Source organism: Nelumbo nucifera, chromosome 1 (genome assembly GCF_055504915.1).
Source record: "Nelumbo nucifera cultivar China Antique chromosome 1, China Antique-T2T, whole genome shotgun sequence".
NCBI classification, from domain to species: Eukaryota; Viridiplantae; Streptophyta; class Magnoliopsida; order Proteales; family Nelumbonaceae; genus Nelumbo; species Nelumbo nucifera.
Window position 1 is genome coordinate 161,343,390 of NC_142649.1, and position 18,387 is coordinate 161,361,776.

At 40.0% G+C, this 18,387-nt stretch overlaps 1 protein-coding gene across 1 annotated transcript in view; it reads left to right on the forward strand.

Annotated features, from left to right (window-relative positions):
• ARP9 (actin-related protein 9) overlaps positions 1-18,387 on the forward strand; it is an 81,342-nt gene that overhangs the window by 61,902 nt on the left and 1,053 nt on the right. Inside the window, exons 12-19 of the mRNA XM_010276516.3 lie at positions 2,231-2,362; positions 2,645-2,734; positions 10,086-10,156; positions 10,244-10,443; positions 10,538-10,581; positions 10,659-10,708; positions 15,763-15,808; positions 15,949-15,999. Of these exons, the coding sequence (XP_010274818.1) occupies positions 2,231-2,362; positions 2,645-2,734; positions 10,086-10,156; positions 10,244-10,443; positions 10,538-10,581; positions 10,659-10,708; positions 15,763-15,808; positions 15,949-15,999 (684 nt within the window). The remainder of the gene's footprint in view (positions 1-2,230; positions 2,363-2,644; positions 2,735-10,085; positions 10,157-10,243; positions 10,444-10,537; positions 10,582-10,658; positions 10,709-15,762; positions 15,809-15,948; positions 16,000-18,387) is intronic.

Consider the following 18,387-nt stretch of genomic DNA (forward strand, 5'->3'; position numbering starts at 1 on the left):
ATATAATAGAAGCTGGTGCTGCCAGCACTGTTCTATTGCTCCAAACCTTTTCTTCTTCCTTTCTTTCTTCTTTTCTCTCTTCTTCCCTTCTCTTCTCTACTTCTTCATATTTCAATCGGATTTATTGCCAAGAGTGCTGAAGGAACCTTGTCCCGTTATTGTTTTGCCAAAAAACACCTTTTGGGGCCTCAATCTCTTTTTTTAGCTTTTTTATTTATAAATAATTAAAAACTGAAATAAAAATATAAATTAGACCTAAAATGAACCATATATACATATATACAGACATACATACGTGTGTACATATGCATGTATGCGTGCATTTATGTGCATGTATATCTATATACACATGATGGTGTGTCACTGTCTGACCGTCCAACCTGGATGGTTGAACTGCTGACCTGTGACCTGGAGGGAAACACAGTTCAGCTTCTGGGTCGGTTTTTAAAACATTGGTTAAGACATCCTTTATTAATGATCAAAAGCAGTGAAAATTTGTTACAAGCATAATATAGAGAAGCCAGAAACCTTGGCCCCATGTTAGGGTCTGAGGGAATCACCTCATAGGGAAAAATTAATAAAAGACTATCCAAAATATCATCCTTCAATACTAAGTATCCCTTGTTACCCCTCTCCTGGCAATACTCTCTGCCAATGATTTGGCAGATCTTGGATCTATACTCAACTCAACCAAGCCTTATCCCAACTATATGGAGTTCGCTACATGAGTTTGCCATTCTGCTTTGTCAAGGACCAGATTGGAACAAGGTTTTCATTCTACAAGCCAAGGGTTATCATGTGTTCTACATTCCTTCCTAGCCATCCCCCCTCTGTCCCATTACTACTTGGGGATCACCCTCTTATTGCATGCTTAAATCCTAGAAATAAACATCAGAGCCTTTGTGGCAACGCCATCAGTTATGCTCTGATGGAGTCCCCATATCAAACCGGCTAGAGTACACACTACACAGTAAGGACCTGATACCTAGCTCATGTTAACAAGCCACCAACACATAGAGGTCCTGGATTTTCAAGCAAGCATCTATAACAGTTGAACTTGATATTTGATAGCTCCCTCTAATTTTTTTTTAATTTTTTTTTATTAGTAACCAGGAAATTCATTAAAACAATTGAAACTTAAAGGATTACAAATTTACAATTCAGAGCTGGGAATTATCCAGCAACCCTTATACTTTGTTTTGCATTCTTTTTACAACTCTGCCCATAAAAGTTGTTCCTTATGGACCTGTTGTTTGGCCAAAGAATCTGCCATCCCATTTCCAAGAGACCAGGTCTGCTCCTCACACAGGGCGCCTCACACCGACCTCACAGGCACATCCCACTATGCACTGGGAACATCTCCTGTACTTATACGTTATTATTCATGGGAGATGTTCCTAATGCATGGTGGGATGTGCATGTGAGGTCGGTGTGAGGCGCCCTGTGTGAGGATCAGATCCCAATTCCATTTCCAGTTCTCTTGACCCATCTAAAGTGGCTCCCACTTCCACTGCTAGCTTCTCAATGTCCCTTAGGAGTTAGCTTGTAAATCCATGCTCCTGAATTGTTGCTGCTTATCCAAGAAATAACCAAGTTTGAACCCTCTACCTCTACATTTTGCGGCCCAAGTTGCTAAGCTAACCTCAGGCTTTGTAGTATCACTATTACTTCTGCCTTTAAGGAATCCCTGAAGCCAATCAGACGTCGAGTACAGGAATCCCTGAAGCCAATCCCTGAAGGGCCTGGGTTACCAATTCAACTCTCATCAAAATTCAACTTCATTCTATATTTAATGAAGGGTTCCACTCCATTAAGACTTTGCCATTGAAAAGGAATTTGCCACTCATCCCCATGCTCTTATAATATATCATCCATAGAGAACACCGTTTTTCTGCCCGGGGGGGGGGGCGGTGTGCTCCTGCATATCATGCTGTCTCCTAATCAAAGAGATCACTATGACATGCCATCCGTTGAGCATTTAGCCAACTCTATAATCCCAGGACTTGTCCTGCATACCAAATAATTGATGCTTGATTTGGGTGTCTCTATGCTCTTGGAGAAGAATCGAATTCCTTTGCTCCCAGACACACAAGGGAATTGATAAAAAATCTTTTTATTAGCATGTGCCTTTCCTTGTTTACTTTCTCTTTCAATTGTTTATGTGTTCTTTTCTTCATTTGCCAAGCAGTTTTGTCTTTAAGCAAGCAATTAAATGACTGTAATTTTGCAGGATATTTCTAGATGCCTTCTATGGATTCAGCAGCATCATCAGACATGGCCATCAATTTCCACAGACCCTTTAGTGAAGCCTATAGACTTGTTGATGCTGAACAAATTGAAAGAGTCCTATTGTCAAGTTAAAGTGTGTTTTCTTTTTCTCTGTCTTATATCTTTTAGTGGGTGATGATTACTTTTAATTGGTCATCTGTTCTCTTGAAAAACAAATAGGCTTTTTCTTGTTATCAATATGCTGTTCTGAGTTCTTTTAGTAGTTACCATCAGAGAGTTGATGCTTTGCATATGCATAGTAAAGTGAGGTCATTTGTCTTCTTGTTTTTCACATGGAAGTTTATAGACAAGAAGGCATATTACTGTAAGAGAATCTATGAAGCTATCTCCTAATTTTATTTTTTGTTCTCTACAGGAGGGAGAACTTGATGCTGTCGCAGTAGTTCATTCTTATGAGGGTGGTATGCCACCTGGAGCCCATAAGACCAGACTAAATGCACTTAATGTATGACTCTCCATTGGAATCCTTTTCTTTACCTCTATTGATAAAATAACTTTTGTTGTTATTTTAGTTTTATTAACTGGGTGAGATCAAATCAATGTTTTAAATCATGGAGGTGTGATGCGAGGTGTTCCACTTCCTGGAGGCATGAGGTGTAGTTCAGAACGCAAGAGGCATAAGCCTCCAGCCAGGGTCCAGGGGCTCTGTCCCCAACCCAGACTTCCTTTTCCTTTTCCTTTCCTTTTATTTCATTTCCTTTTCCTTTCCTTTCCTTTCATTTCATTTCCTTTTCTTTTCTTTCGTTTTGTGTGAGGTGTGCATGAGGCATGCACCTGAGGCACACAACTCAGAAGTATAAGCACTTCCAGCATGTGCCTCAAGGCGTTTTGGGGGTGCCTTGCCTGGAGGTACATGAATCAATTTTGGGACCTAACTATTTCTTTAGAGTTTAGTCTGGACCCTTCAACTTGCATCAATCATTTCTTCTTACCGGTGCATTAGGTGGTCTTTTGTGTGTGTTCCCAAAACCATCTTAGGTTACTTTCCTCTATTTTATGACTCTGAGCTACCTCTAATTCTCTAAATTCCTATGAGTAGGTTCATTTCTAGTACCATCCATTCTAGTTTTACCACTCATCCATCTTAGCTTTTTCGTTTCATTTACACACATATTTTTGGAAATAGTGTTGCTTGATTGCTCAGTACATCCTTGTTGATGTCTTATATTTTTTTTCCTTTTTAATCTCATTAGTATTCTCGATGACACAAGAATCTGGATGCGCCTCTTAATTTCTTATACATGCACTCCAATTTTGTGGTGATATGCTCTTCCATCTCTACCTCATTATGTGTTATTAGGTCATGTCACAGAAGTGTTCATTTGAGGTATCTCTTGGTCTGCAGTTGTATTTGTGTGTTTATTCTTGCTCTCGTGACTGCTAAATTGCATTGCATATATTCTATTTAAGTCATACTTAAATTTTTTTATAAGCATCTTTCTATGGTTTCGCTTGTCTGTCAATACCGTTGTTAGCAAGCAACAGTTACAACACACAATGAAAGCTGAACCACTGTAGTCTAAGTAGCAGAGAAGAGGAGAAGAAGAAGAGATGCTGAAAATGTCGAACTGTACTAGCCAGTCGACCAGTTCTTTATTTATAGATGAATATAGTACAAGGTACAAGAAATTATTGGGATGCCCCTGATTAGTGATGGGACACCCAGATGACTTGAATCATTAAACAGGATTAGGCCCATTAACACAAGCCCAGTTACAAGATAAGTTAAACATAAGAATGGGCTAATAAGAACTCTTATCAGCCGAACATCACTCTAACATTCTAACACTCCCCCTCAAGCTAAGCATAGATATCAATCATGTTTAGCTTGCCAAGTATGTCCCTGAACTTCGTTGATGCCAGCCCTTTAGTTAATACGTCTGCAATCTGCATCTCTGATGGAGTATAAGGCACACAGAGTTCTCCTGAAATAATTCTCTCTGACAAAGTGTCGATCAATTTCAATATGTTTTGTCCTGTCATGCTGCACAGGATTGTTGGCAATGTTGATAGCAGCTTTATTATCACAATACAGCTTGAGAGGACCCTCTGTCTTGATACCAAGCTCATTAAGGAGAGTCCTGAGCCATAAGAGTTCAGCAACCCCGTGTGCCATAGCCCGGTATTCTGCTTCTGCACTTGATCTAGCCACAACATTCTGCTTCTTACTACGCCATGTGACTAGGTTTCCTCCCAAGAATGTACAGTAACCTGAGGTTGATTTTCTGTCTCCAACAGACCCAACCCAATCAGCATCAGTGTAGGCTTCAATTTCAAGTCTGCTGTTTTTTCTGAATAAAATTCCTTTCCCTGGGCAAGTCTTCAAGTATCTGAGGATTCTTTCCACTGCTCTCATATGAGGGGTCTTTGGTGAGTGCATGAATTGACTGACAACATGCACTGCATAGGCAATGTCTGGCCGAGTAAGGGATAAGTATATCAGTTTTCCTACCAACTTTTGGTACCTTTCCTTATCACAGTATTCCTCACCCATTGATTCTTGTAATCCATGGCTTGTTCTATTGGAGTGTCTGCTGGCCTACACCCCATCATGCCTGTTTCCTCTAGGAGATCTAGCACATACTTTCTTTGACATATGTAGATTCCTTCTCTTGATCTAGCAACTTCAATTCCAAGAAAGTATCTCAGATTTCCCAGGTCTTTGATCTCAAACTCTGAAGCTAAGAACTCCTTCAGCCTCTTCATCTCTCTCACATCATTTCCAGTAATCACCATATCATCCACATACACAATGAGTGCTGTAAGTTTGTCATCCTGTCTCCTTGTAAACAATGTATGATCTGCACTGCTCTGAGTGCACCCTACTTTCTTCATGGCCAAACAAAATCTCTCAAACCATGCCCGGGGAGATTGCTTCAAACCATATAATGCTTTCCTTAGTTTACATACCTTCTTTCCAGCATCATATCCAGGTGGGGGTTCCATGAATACCTCTTCATGAAGATCACCATTTAGGAAGGCATTCTTCACATCCAGCTGATGAAGTTCCCAAGAGAATTTTGCTGCTAGTGACAGTAGAACCCTGATTGTGTTGAGCTTTGCTACTGGGGCAAAGGTTTCCTTGTAGTCAATTCCTTCCTTTTGTGTAAACCCCTTTGCCACGAGTCTGGCCTTGTACCTCTCAACTGTCCCATCTTCCCTGTGCTTTACTGTGAATACCCACTTGCACCCAACAGTGCCTTTCCCTTCTGGCAGGTCCACCAATTCCCATGTCCTTGCTTTCATTAGGGCTTTCATCTCCTCATTCATGGCTTCTTTCCACCTTGGATCAGATGCCGCCTCTGAATACCTGGAAGGGACACATACAGAGGAAAGAGCAGACACAAAGGAATGATAGGCAGGGGATAAGTGTGAGTAAAAAACATAATCGGCTATGGGATGCCGAGTGGTACAAGAACGAACAGGCTTACGGAGAGCAATAGGAAGATCCAAATCTGAATTGAGTGAATCAGAATTACCTTGGATTGCAGAGACAGATTGATCTGAGTTCAACCGGTTGCAATCATGAGGTTAAGGGGCCTTCTTCCTTCTACTGTATGTATCTCTTTCTCTTGTTTACTGGAACCTTCAGAAGTATCAGCCGAATCTGGAGAAGCAACTGGCACAGTGGAAGTCTCACTAGGTTGACCCGGAATGTTATAGCTAGTAGTAGTGGAAGGTGCTGAAATGGGAACAAAACAGAAGGGAGAATGAGAATCCTCTTCCAACTCACTACTCTCCCCCTGAAGAGGATTCTGAGAAGACTTGAAATAGGGTTGAAACTCAAAAAAGACTACATCCCTGGTGACATATTTTTTCTTGGAGACAGGATCATAACACTTATACCCCTTCTGCGTAGAAGAGTACCCCAAAAATATTCCCTTTGTAGCCTTAGGATCTAGCTTGGTCTTCTTTGGATCTTTCACATGTATGAAGCATGTACAACCAAAAACCCGTGGGGGAAGAGGAAATTCTGGAAGAGTGGGACACAAAACAGAGAAAGGGCTCTTCATACCCAGTACCTTAGATGGCATCCGATTTATCAGGTATGATGCAGTGAGAACAGCTTGAGACCAATATTGCTTGGGCACATTGTGCTGGAAAAGAAGGGCTCGAGCTGTCTCCAATAGATGTCTGTTCTTGCGCTCAGCAACCCCATTTTGCTGAGGGGTGTAAGCACACGATGATTGATGTAACATGCCTGCATCTTCCATGAATGAGTTTAGGGATCTTTCAAAGTATTCAGCTGCATTGTCTGAACGGAATTGCTTGATCTTTTTATCAAATTGTGTTTCAACCATCTTGCAAAACATCATAGTTATCCGGGGAACTTCTTCACGTCCTTTCAATAGATAAATCCAAGTGCACCGAGAATAATGATCAATAAAACTGATGAAGTAACGGAAGCCATCAATGGAAACAATGGGTGAAGGACCCCAAACATCAGAATGAACCAAGTCAAAAGGGGCTTGAATTTCATTACTAGAAATTGGATACATTGATCTACATTGTTTTGACATTTGACACACATCACAAATTAAACTTTGACTCGAAATGCCCTTACATAATTCGGGAAACAACATTGCTAAGGAAGAAAAGGACAAATGACCTAGCCTAGCATGCCACAAGTGCAGCCTAGCTATTGACTCCACACTCTCCGGACTAGTAGTGGAAGCTCGCATGGCTGAGCTGACATCTTCATCAAAGTAGTAGAGGCCCCCATACTCATGACCACTCCCAATCGTTCTCCTCGTCAATCTATCCTGGAAGACACAATGAGAAGGAAAGAAATTTATACTGCAGTTCAAGTTTTTTGTAAGCTTTGAAACAGACAACAGATTTGAGGTAAGACTAGGAACATGTAGGACTGATTTAAGAGAGAGATCCTTGCTTAGGTCAACCACCCCCTTTCCAGAGATGGTGGAGAGGGACCCATCAGCTACTCTCATCTTATCTTGGCCAGACAACAAATGATATGTGGAGAATAAGGAGGACATATGTGTCATATGGTCAGTGGCTCCGGAATCAATCACCCAAGAGGTAGAATTAATGGAACTAGATGCACTAAATGCAGAGGCTGTACCTGACTTGGCAAGAGAGGTGGAAGCTAAAGAATTGTTCTTCAGACGGGCTAATGCCCGATTGAGAATCTCTACCTCACTAGCTGTGAAGCCCAAAGTACTTGGTCCAGAGGAGTCGGCAGCCTGCCTTGCGGTGGAAGATGACACTGTCTGAATACTCTGTGAGTTGTCACTACTGTTGTTGGTGGCAAGATTCCCACTTGCTGTGTGGCCCTTCTGTTGCCTTTTGTCCTTTCTCAGAGCAGCTGGCTTCAGATGAGGGTACAGGACCCAACACTCCTTTGTGTGTTTCTCACCACCACAATGTGTACACTTGAGAGACTTCTTGTCTGAAAATCTATTCCCCTTAGTGGAGACTAAGGCTGAATGCTCTCCAGGTTGTTCTGTTGACTGTGTCTGGGAGTCAACTTGCATCTCCTTTCTCCTTACTTCTTCATTCCTCACCAGGTAGTAGACATGGTGAAGCTCAGGTAATTCATCTCTCCCTAGAATCTGTGACCTTATACCTTCATATACAGGGTCAAGACCCGCCAGAAACTTGAAGGCTCTGCCCTCCTCAATCTGCTTATCATGCCTCCCCTTATCATTAGCATTTTCCCAATCCAAAATCAAATGGTGGTCAAGCTCTTCCCAGAGGCCTTCCAGTGTTGCAAAGTAGGTTGCCACGGACATGTCTCCTTGCCTTATGGCTGCAATGTCTTGGTTCAGCCTGTAGATTCTAGCATTGTTCTTTTTCTGGCCATATGTCTTAGATACTTTCTCCCAAATTTTAGCAGCTGTGGGGAAGTGATGAACAGTTCTGGCCACCCTAGGAGTCATAGAGGCCAGCAACCAAGACATGACTGTGGCATTTTCCTTACGCCACACAGTGTATTCAGGACTGCCAATTTCTGGTTGTTTCTTGTCTCCATCCAAATAGCCAGTGAGGTCACGAGAGGTAATAAACAGTCTTGCTGAGACAGACCACTCTCTAAAGTTATACTCATCCAATAGCACACTTGTAATCTGCAAGCTATGCAGATTAGGGTTCTCCAGGTTTGAAGACCTTATAAGAGGTCTGTTATCTTTAGAAGAAACTTCACTGGATAGTGATGACATCCTAACTTCAGTCAAGGAGTTGTTTACAGTACTGTTGGTGGTTCTGGTTAGGGCTGGCCGAAGTAGTCACAGAGTTCACAGTGCTGATAGCACACCGGATAGGCTTCACTTGGACTAAACCAGTTCGGGTACAGCAGCAAGAAAAAAAAAAATTCTGTAACTGAACCAGTTCACAGAGCTGGAGTAGGGCTGGTAACCGACCTGGAAATGATCAGTAACTGAAGTCGCCACAGTCTTGTAAAGGTTTTTCTGAACCAGTTCTGATGCAGGTTCTGATTAGCTGAAGTAACCTCAGCAGGTCCTGACAGCTCGCAACACAGTTTCAGACTTGCCGAGACTGTCACAGTTCTGAAGCAGCTCTGTTACAGCAGCAAAAAGTGTTCTGGGCTGGTAACCAACCTGTGCTATGTAGACTCCACTTTGCACTTCGAGTACTGCTACTGTAAAGGGAGTTCCCTCCTTACAGACAACACTAGGACTGCTGAAATCAGTCCTCAACTAGGTCTGTCCTATACAGACCTCTTCTTAGCAGCCGAATAGCTGCTAACTACTAGAAACTAGTAGGACTCCAGCTTCAGGGTCTTACCTCCCTTGCGCCCTACAACCAAGGGAAACCCTAGGTCGAACCTTGTGTTGTTCTCCTGCAACCCTAGGGTTTCACAGCAGCAACCCAGATAAAAAAAAAAAGGTGAACTACAGCAAGAAAGATGAGATGGCGTCGGCAGTAACCAGGAAAGTGCTCAATGCTCTGATACCATGAAAGCTGAACCACTGTAGTCTAAGTAGCAGAGAAGAGGAGAAGAAGAAGAGATGCTGAAAATGTCGAACTGTACTAGCCAGTCGACCAGTTCTTTATTTATAGATGAATATAGTACAAGGTACAAGAAATTACTGGGATGCCCCTGATTAGTGATGGGACACCCAGATGACTTAAATCATTAAACAGGATTAGGCCCATTAACACAAGCCCAGTTACAAGATAAGTTAAACATAAGAATGGGCTAATAAGAACTCTTATCAGCCGAACATCACTCTAACATTCTAACACACAACATGGAACTTCCTGGACATGTTTGGTCAGTTCATTCACAAGTAGTCTGGACAAATTAAGCTGGGTGTGGGCCCTTGATGAAAACCCCTGTAATTGAAAACTCTGACATCTCTTACCTAGGTGTTCTAGCACTAGTCATTGAACAATCATGCATATCCTCAATTAGGTCAGTAAACTTATTTTGAACTCTTTCCAAAAGTTACCATATTATCTCTTGGGAATTGTCATATACTTTCTTAGATTAATGAATACCATGTGAAGAACTGATAAAAATATGAATACCATGTTTTTTTATTTCTGATAAATAAAAAATGAATACCATGTTGATTTCTCTTCTCTTGAAAATTTTCTATTAATCACTTGTTGGTTGTAGCTTTGTTTTTCTGCTTGCTGGTATGTCCTGATACTTGATGCTTACAAAAAATTGGCATGATTATTTGACCTCTTACTATCAAAAGGATGATAATGGCAAACTTCAACCCAATTCTTCCCTTTGTGATATGACTTGTATAGAATGGAATGGATTGCATTAGGTTTCAGTTGATTCCTAGTGGTTTTAAAAACAGGTTCCTCCTATGGGTCTATTCTACCCTCTGCTTTTGGTTCAAGATGAGTACCCACCACCACCTCGTTCTTGGTGAGTTATGTTTATAATCTTTCCACCATTAAGCAGAATTTCTGCCTTATATTAGTTTTTGAGGTAACTATTTTACTTTATCACCAGGTTTCATGACTACGAGGATATGCTGGAAGATACATGGCATATTGATTTCGCTAGAAGATCGGACATGTCAGAGGGTTTATATCTTGGTGTTAATGGTGGAATGCCCATGTGGGATAACTACCCGGTTTTCCCAACTAGACTGAAGAAGGAAGACAATCTTGGTCTTGCAGAGGCAATAACTAGTAGCATTCTTTCAACAGGTAGGTTCTGTGTGTGTGTGTATGTGTGTATTCTTCTGGGAAATGGTGCACCTTGACATAGCATCATTGACACCGTTTCATTCTAAACTGGCAGGGCGTATAGATCTTCAGAGGAAGCTCTTTTGTAGCATACAATTGGTGAGTATTGGAGATGTAGGATAAACAATGCAATAATGTGCTACCAAATTGTTTTAAGTACTACATTTTTGCTTCAGATTGGCGGGGTGGCTTTGACAAGTGGCCTGGTTCCAGCAGTGGAAGAAAGGTAAAGGAATGTTATAATCTGATGATAAGCAGTAAATATGATCTTCAAATGGCAATTCTCTCTGTTTTGATGATTGGGGGTGTTAGATTATGTACTGGTTGTTTTGATCTCAACAAGTGGAAGCATATTGCATGGCCAGTCATCCCTCTGTTTCTTTGCTTAAATAATTCTTCATTTCAGCCTTGTTCGCAGATGTTGCAGATGCATTCTTCCATTCATGAATATATTGATTTTCTATGTTTTAATGAAGTTTATACATTTTTCATGAAGATTATTTTTTGAGAGAAGGTGAAGTTAGTATATTTATGAAAAACAAACATGTACAACAAGGTGATATACACAGGGACTAATCAAAAACTGCCCTGGAATGTATTTTCCCCCAAACTTTCTGGAAAACAGAATCTGAAGAGCTAATCTTATTTTTGAAGATTCTTGCATTTCTTTCCTGCCATTAGCACCAAAACACCACCGCTGGGATTATGTTCCAGATCAGCTTTCCTCTTTTGCTCAGACCTTCCAGCCTCCATCCTTTCAAAAACTCCGATACTGATCCTGGCCAACAGCTTTTCAGCTCAAAAAGTTGAGCTACTCTAGACCATATCTCAGCAGAAAAAAGGCAATGTAACAGCAGATGGTTCACAGATTCTGAGTGGCCTTCACAAAGAACACAATCTGATTAGTCCAAAAGCATTCCCTTCTGCAGAAGATAATAGACAATTAATAGTGAAAGATGGTTGCTACTTGCTATGGAACCTAGGGAATTATCCAAACATTCATGGTTTTTATTCAAAAAATTCCTGTCGCCTAGGCGACAATGAACCCCCCCATCATCTAGCCTCACCTCAGCGTCTTGAAAACTATGCCTTCAATTCAAAATGTGCAAAATGTATTAGGTCATTAGTTTACGAAAAAGGTAAAAGAAAAAAGGGGAAATAAACACAGGGAAAGGGAAGGTGGACATCGGGAAACTGGTGGAGAGACAGGTAGAGATAGGCAAAGCTCTCGGTTTATTTTTTCTGGGAGGGGAAGGGGCAGTGAGGAAAGCCATTGAGCAATTTGAGAAGAATAGAAGGGAAGAACAAAATAAAAGAAAGATTATTAGTGAAGGGGGAGAGGCATGGGATGAAGGAGAAGGAAGGGAAGATGACATAGTTGATGAGGAATAAAACTTCCAGTGCTAGAGTCGGGGCCTGGGATCAGTTTTAAAAATGAAACTGGTTTCCTGGATCGTGCGGGGATTGAAAGAAAGAAGAAAAACCATTGTCAGGAACATTCTGAGAAAGTTTGATCCAGAGGTTTGTTGCAAGAAACAAAGTTGGAAGTTTTTTACTTGGGCATAAAGAATGAAGTTTGGGGAGCTAATAGTTGGGAATGCGCAGAGGTAAAGGCGAGTGATTTATCAAGAGGTTCAGGAGTAATCTGGGATCGTAGATATCTAAGGAAAATTGGAGGAGGGGAGTACATTCAATATCAATTTGCTTTCAAATGGTGGAAGGGGGGTGGCAACGGGGTCTCGCAAACATATATGGCCCTAATGATGAAAGGGCAAAGGTGGAGATGTGGGAGGAGCTGGAGAGGGTAAGACAGGAATGGGGGGGTGTCCTTGGTTGGTGCATAGGAGGAGATTTCAATTCAGTTAGAAGGGTGGGGAAAATGAAGGGGGGAAGGGATGAAAGAGAGAGTGGGGATGAGAAGATTTGGTGAGTTCATCAGAAGGAATGGTTTAAACGATCCACCTCTAAATGGATGTAGATATACTTGGTCAAATGACCAAAGCTCACCCATCCTGAGGAGACCGGATAGGTTCCTGTATTCTGGAGATTGGGAGATGCACGTGGGTGAATTGATTCAGGAAGCTTTGCCTTTGTTCTTGTCTGACCACAAGCCTGTTGTGCTTAGACATTTTGCAATGATCAGTGGTCCAAAGCCGTTCAATTTTGAAACTTGTGGCTTGACCACCCAAAATTTCTAGAGTGGGTAGAGAAGTGGGGGGATATTCAAGTAGAAGGAACTGCAGGTTTTAGATTGGCCAGGAGGCTACAATTACTGAAAGAAGAGATCAAGGGTTAGAGTTCAACAGTATTTGGGGATACAGTAAGAAGAAAGAAGGAAATACTAAAAAAAATGGCCCTTTTGGATAGGTTGGATGAGGAAGGAAATGCTTCTAGAGAGGATGAGGTTGAGAGGGAAAGACTGGACTGTGAATTAAAAAGATTAATTTTTAGAGAAGAGGAGAAATGGAGACAGAAATCAAGACTGACATGGTTGAAAGCAGGTGATAAAAATTCTGCTTTCTCCACGCCTACGCTAATGCGAGGAATTTTATCTGTAGGATCCAGGTGGGGGAGGAGATGGCGGAGGATTGGATTGAAATTCAAAACAAAGTAATGATTTTTATAAGAATCTATATACTTCAAGAATTCAGAACTGGATGTCTCTTGGGGACTTGGTTCCAAGAAAATTGGATGTCGTTTCAGTAACATGGCTTGAGAGGGATTTTGATTTGGGGGAAATTAAGGAGGCTCTGAAAGGAATAAATGGGGATAAGGCCCCAGGCCCAGATGGTTTTTACTTCACATTCATAAAGGCATGCTGGAATCTACTAGAAAAGGAGTTTAATCAGATGTTCAAAGAGTTCCACAAAGAAAGTCTCTGGAGAAAATGACTAATGCTACTTTTATATCTTTAATCCCAAAGAAGAATGGAATGATAATTTGAAGGATTTTAGGCCAATCAGTCTGATCAGCAGCACTTACAAATTATTAGCCAAGGTTCTGTCAAAAATGTTGAGAAAAGTGCTACATGAAGTGGTGGGGGAAGTTCAGATGGCTTTTGTGGAAGGTAGGCAGATCTTAGATGGAGTTTTAGTAGCAAGTGAATGTATAGATTCCAGATTAAGGAGTGGAAGAGCTGGTTTTGTGTGCAGGATCGACATTGAGAAAGCCTATGACCACGTGGAGTGAGGATTTTCTAGAAGAGATTCAAAGATTGATCATTGATGGGATTTGGAGATAAGTGGAGAAGATGGATGTTTGCTTGCATCTCTACAGTGTCATATTCTGTTCTCATTAATGGAGTTTCTACGGAATTTTTCCAAGCGTCGAGGGGCTGAAGGCAAGGAAACCCTCTCTCTCCTATGCTCTTTGTTTTGGTTACAGAAGTTCTAAACTGCTACTGGAAAGAAGTGGACAGCTGGGTCTAATAGAAGGCTTCAAAGTGGGTAGAGATGCACATGTATCTCTCATTTGCAATATGCAGAGAAGACGATACTTTGATATTTCTGGACACTTCTCTTGAGCAGGTTTTAAATGTAAGAGCAGTATTGAACAACTTTGAGCTGTTGACAGGGCTGAAGGTGAACCTATCAAAAAGTGTTCTGATTGGAGTTGGGAGGGTGGATAGGGAGGTTCTAATGGAATGCGCTGACACTTTTGAATGTAAAATTGGAGAACTCCCCTTTACATCCTTAGGGATACCGATTGGAGGTTTTTCAAAATAAGGTACACTATGGAGACCAATAGTGGAAAGAGTGGAGAAAAGGTTGGATGGATGGAAGGCAAAATACTCATCTTTGGGGGGAAGAATAATCTTGATAAAGAGTGTTCTTGCAAGCTTACCGACTTATAATCTATCCTTACTTAGGACTCCATCACAAATAGCTAAGAGAATTGAAAAAATTCAAGGGGATTTCTTTGGGAAGGATTATGTGGGGAGGGCAGGGGGAAGAAGTTCCATTTGGTGAGTTGGGGAAAAGTTTGTAGGCCAAAGGAGAATGGTGGTTTGTGTTTTAGGAGGATCAAGCTCTTTAACAAAGGCTTTGATTGGGAAATGGCTGTGGAGATTTGGCTCAGGAAGGGAGGACAATTCTTTGTGGAGAAGAGTGGTAGTGGGCAAGTATGGGATGGTGAGTTTTGGGTGGGAATCCAGGGAGGTAAAGTCTTCATATGGGGTGAGTGTATAGAAGGGAATCATGAAATTCAACCAAGATTTCAGGGTCCTAACAAGTTTTTCATGGACCAAGCATCAGATTTTAGGAGGATGATTGGTGTGGAGCAGGTAAGCTATGTGAGCTTTGTCCAAGTTTGTATAGATTATCTGAAGCTGAAATAACCATAAGTCAGTGTTATGAGAGAAGGGGAGGACAGTGGTTTGGTGTCCAATTTCCAGAAGACCTTTATTGGATAGTGAATTGGAGGAATGCATTTCTCTTTTGGAGAGGTTAGAGAAAGTAAAAATCTCAGATCAATCAAGGGATGAATTCTGATGGAAAGAATGTTCAAATGGGAGGTTCACTGTTAAATCTTGTTATATGGCTCTTATCAGAAATATTGCAGATTCTGATCAGGTAGCTCCTGTTTGGGGAAACCCGGTTCCACCAAGGATTGATGCATTTGCCTGGCTGGTGACAATGGAATACTATTCTGACTGTGGATCATCTGAAATCCAGGGGCTTCAGTTTGGCTAATAGATGTGTACTCTGCAAAGAATAGGAGGAATCAGTCAGTCATCTTTTTTCCTCTTGCAAGATTGCTGAGTTCTTGTGGATGATTTTCACTACTATGTTTGGAGTCTAAAATTTCCAACCAGCATCTACTGCAGGCATCTTCTCTTCATGGTCAAAACTACAAGTAAAAAAAGCAAAAATGATTTGGAGCTGTTTACCGTTTGCAACTTGTTGGAACATTTGGAGAGAAAGAAATAGAAGAATCTTCAAAGAAAAATATTGGAATTTGAACAAGATTGTGGCAACTGCCAACACCTCGGTAGCAGATTGGGTTCTTGCAACTCCAGAATTTAATCGTGTCTCTAGGGAGCATTTGGGGTATAGTTTGGGAAATACTTTGGAATTCCAACTGTGTAATCTGTTATAGTTTTTGTATTTTTGTATCTCTGCTCCCTAGCAGATCTCATTTCTGATTTTGATACCCTTGAAGTGCAGGTAATGCCTTATCACCTGCTGGTTGTAATCCTTTTTCATTTTAATGAATTTTATTTTATCTTCAAAAAAATTTGACATTAGCCTTTGACTTGGATTAAATTCTTTTGTGTTGCAGAGTTTTGCACGCTATTCCTTCAAATGAAGCAATTGATACTGTTGAGGTTAGTAATTGAAATAGTCCTTTGATCTCTTCTGTATTTATACTTACAAGAGTATCAGATTTGGATGTGAAGAAGACCTCGTCTACAGTAAAAAAAATCAGTGAATGCATCTCCATCAACTAAAGTCCTTTTGTAAACAGGTGTTGCAACCAAGAACAGATCCAACATTTGTATCATGGAAAGGCGGAGCAGTAAGTCAACCACTATAGTCATTTCCCATTTCTATTCCTTGAGGCTGGAAATTGGCTTAATATATGCTCTTTTAAATTGGAAATGACTGATTGAGGAGGAATTCTCCAACATGAATTACTTTCTTTGTTGTGAACTAGGCCCTGTAAAAATTATTTTTTTGAAACAAAAACACACGATATACATTCTTGTTATTATTTTACTTATTCAAAAACTGTTACCAGAAATGTGTTTTTGAATTTCTTGTTTCATAATATGATTTCCTCTGGTGGCCTGATATATTATGTTATATAAAGCAATATTCGGATAGAGATTATGATAGAATGTATATTAGTTCACCTTTATTTTTATTGTTTTTTTTTTTTGGTTTTTTATTTGTACTTTGGCCTAAAGTCCATTTAACTAAATGTAGGTTGGTATGATTTGTAGGAGCTTTAGAGAAGCACTTTTTTTGCTTCATTTCAGAAAAACGCTTGTAAGAGGGTCCATAGTAGATTTTGGTGTACGTGGAACTTACTGAATAGTAGTTCACATCTGCCTTTTGGAAATGAAAACATGTTTTTGTTATTGAAAACGTCTTTTTGTTGGTTTTAGAATAGGGGCGTCTTTTCTGAATGAAACTAAAATATTTTCACTTTGCTTTGAGAAAACAGACAGTGAATATTATTTGTTGTTGATGTGGTGTTTTCTAGAAACAAGAAAAATAAAGCCATTTAAATGTAGGTTGGTATGATTTCTAGGAGCTTTAGAGAAGCACCTTTCCTTTTGCTTCATTTTAGAAAAGCACGTGTACGAGGATCCATAGGAGATTTTGGTGCATGTGGAACATACTGAATAGCAGTTCTCATCAGCCTTCTGGAAATGAAAACATGTTTTTGTTATTGAAAACATCTTTTTGTTGGTTTTAGATAAGAGTGCTTTTTTTCTGAATGAAACTAAAATATCTTAACTTTGTTTTGAGAAAACAGACAATGAAGAATATGTTTTATTTTTTTGTTGATGTGATGTTTTCTAGAAACAAGAAAAACAAAGGCATTAATGTTGGAGGACATTCACAAAAGCATGTCTATAAAATTTTGTCACAGTTGTCTTGGCACTAATACTCATTCCCATATATATCTTGATTCTCAAGTTAAATTAAACTTCTCCTTTTCTCTTTCATAATCAATATGAAACTTTGTATAAAAGCTGGTTTTTAATTATTTTAAGTTATATATTTTGGTTATAGAAGTGGTTGTTGGCAACTTGGCATGCATAATATCTTTACTGTATACAGGGGCTACATTGGGAAGCATCAGCTATAGGCTTATAGCATACTTTATCCCTCTAAATTCTGAAACAAAAAATGTATATCATGCCAAGAAATGGAGATACCATATCGAAGATATGCCTTTAACCAAGTAGGTTCCCCAAAATGGCCTTTTTATACTAATATTTAACCTAATGAAAAAGCTGCCTTAAAAGCAAACTTGAGTTGCATTTTTATCTGATGTTTTCCCACATACAAAAGGCTATTTTGGTCATTGTTGACAGACTTGAACTGGACCAGACACTCAGACCACCAGAACTGGGAATGTGCAGCCAAAACAGTATTTTGGTTATCCAGTTCTTAGAAATATTGACTTTGTCAAACTAAGCCTATTTTTATCATTTTGTGTTTAGTGTTAACATGCTTTATGTCCTCTATTTATTTTAAAGTTGTTTTGATGTAAAATGGCTTTAAAAATTATCTAGAACTATTTTCAAAATATTTTAATTTTTAAACTTTCAAAATTTTTATTTGAGAAAATCAAGTGGCTGAACCATTTGACCCACACCCAGTCACCAAATGTCTCTCACTGATCCACGTCTAATAACATTGATTCTGATTTCTAAGTTATTTCCAGTTTAGTTAATTGATTTCATGAGACCCCTTGCTGATAGAGTTGATCCTCGTGAGTTGATCATGGTTGAGTTGAGCAACTTTCTCCTAAGCAAGATTCCTACATTTATGACTTCTATGCAGTGTTTAGAAAACCAGTCTGGACCAGTTGAAGTGTGACCCAGAGCCCTGACACATTTGTCACACCCCAATAACCGTATTGGCTAAAAACCTGGTGAAAATCGGCTGGCTGGCTGGTTTAACCGGAAAACCGGTGAACCAGTGCCAGTTTCATGAAACCGCCTGGGCCATTAAATACTTGAATTTTAAAATATGTTTGACAAGATTTGAACCCATGACCTCTTGTTTTCATACACTGCTTAATTACCACTAATCCACCTCTTTACTTGTGCTATTTAATGGCTCTTTATTGTACATATATTTTAAAGAAAATGTAAATTAAGAGACTTGAGTTCTGGTCATTTGCTTTAAAAATTAGGGAATTGGCCATCCATCCTTAAAGTATGTT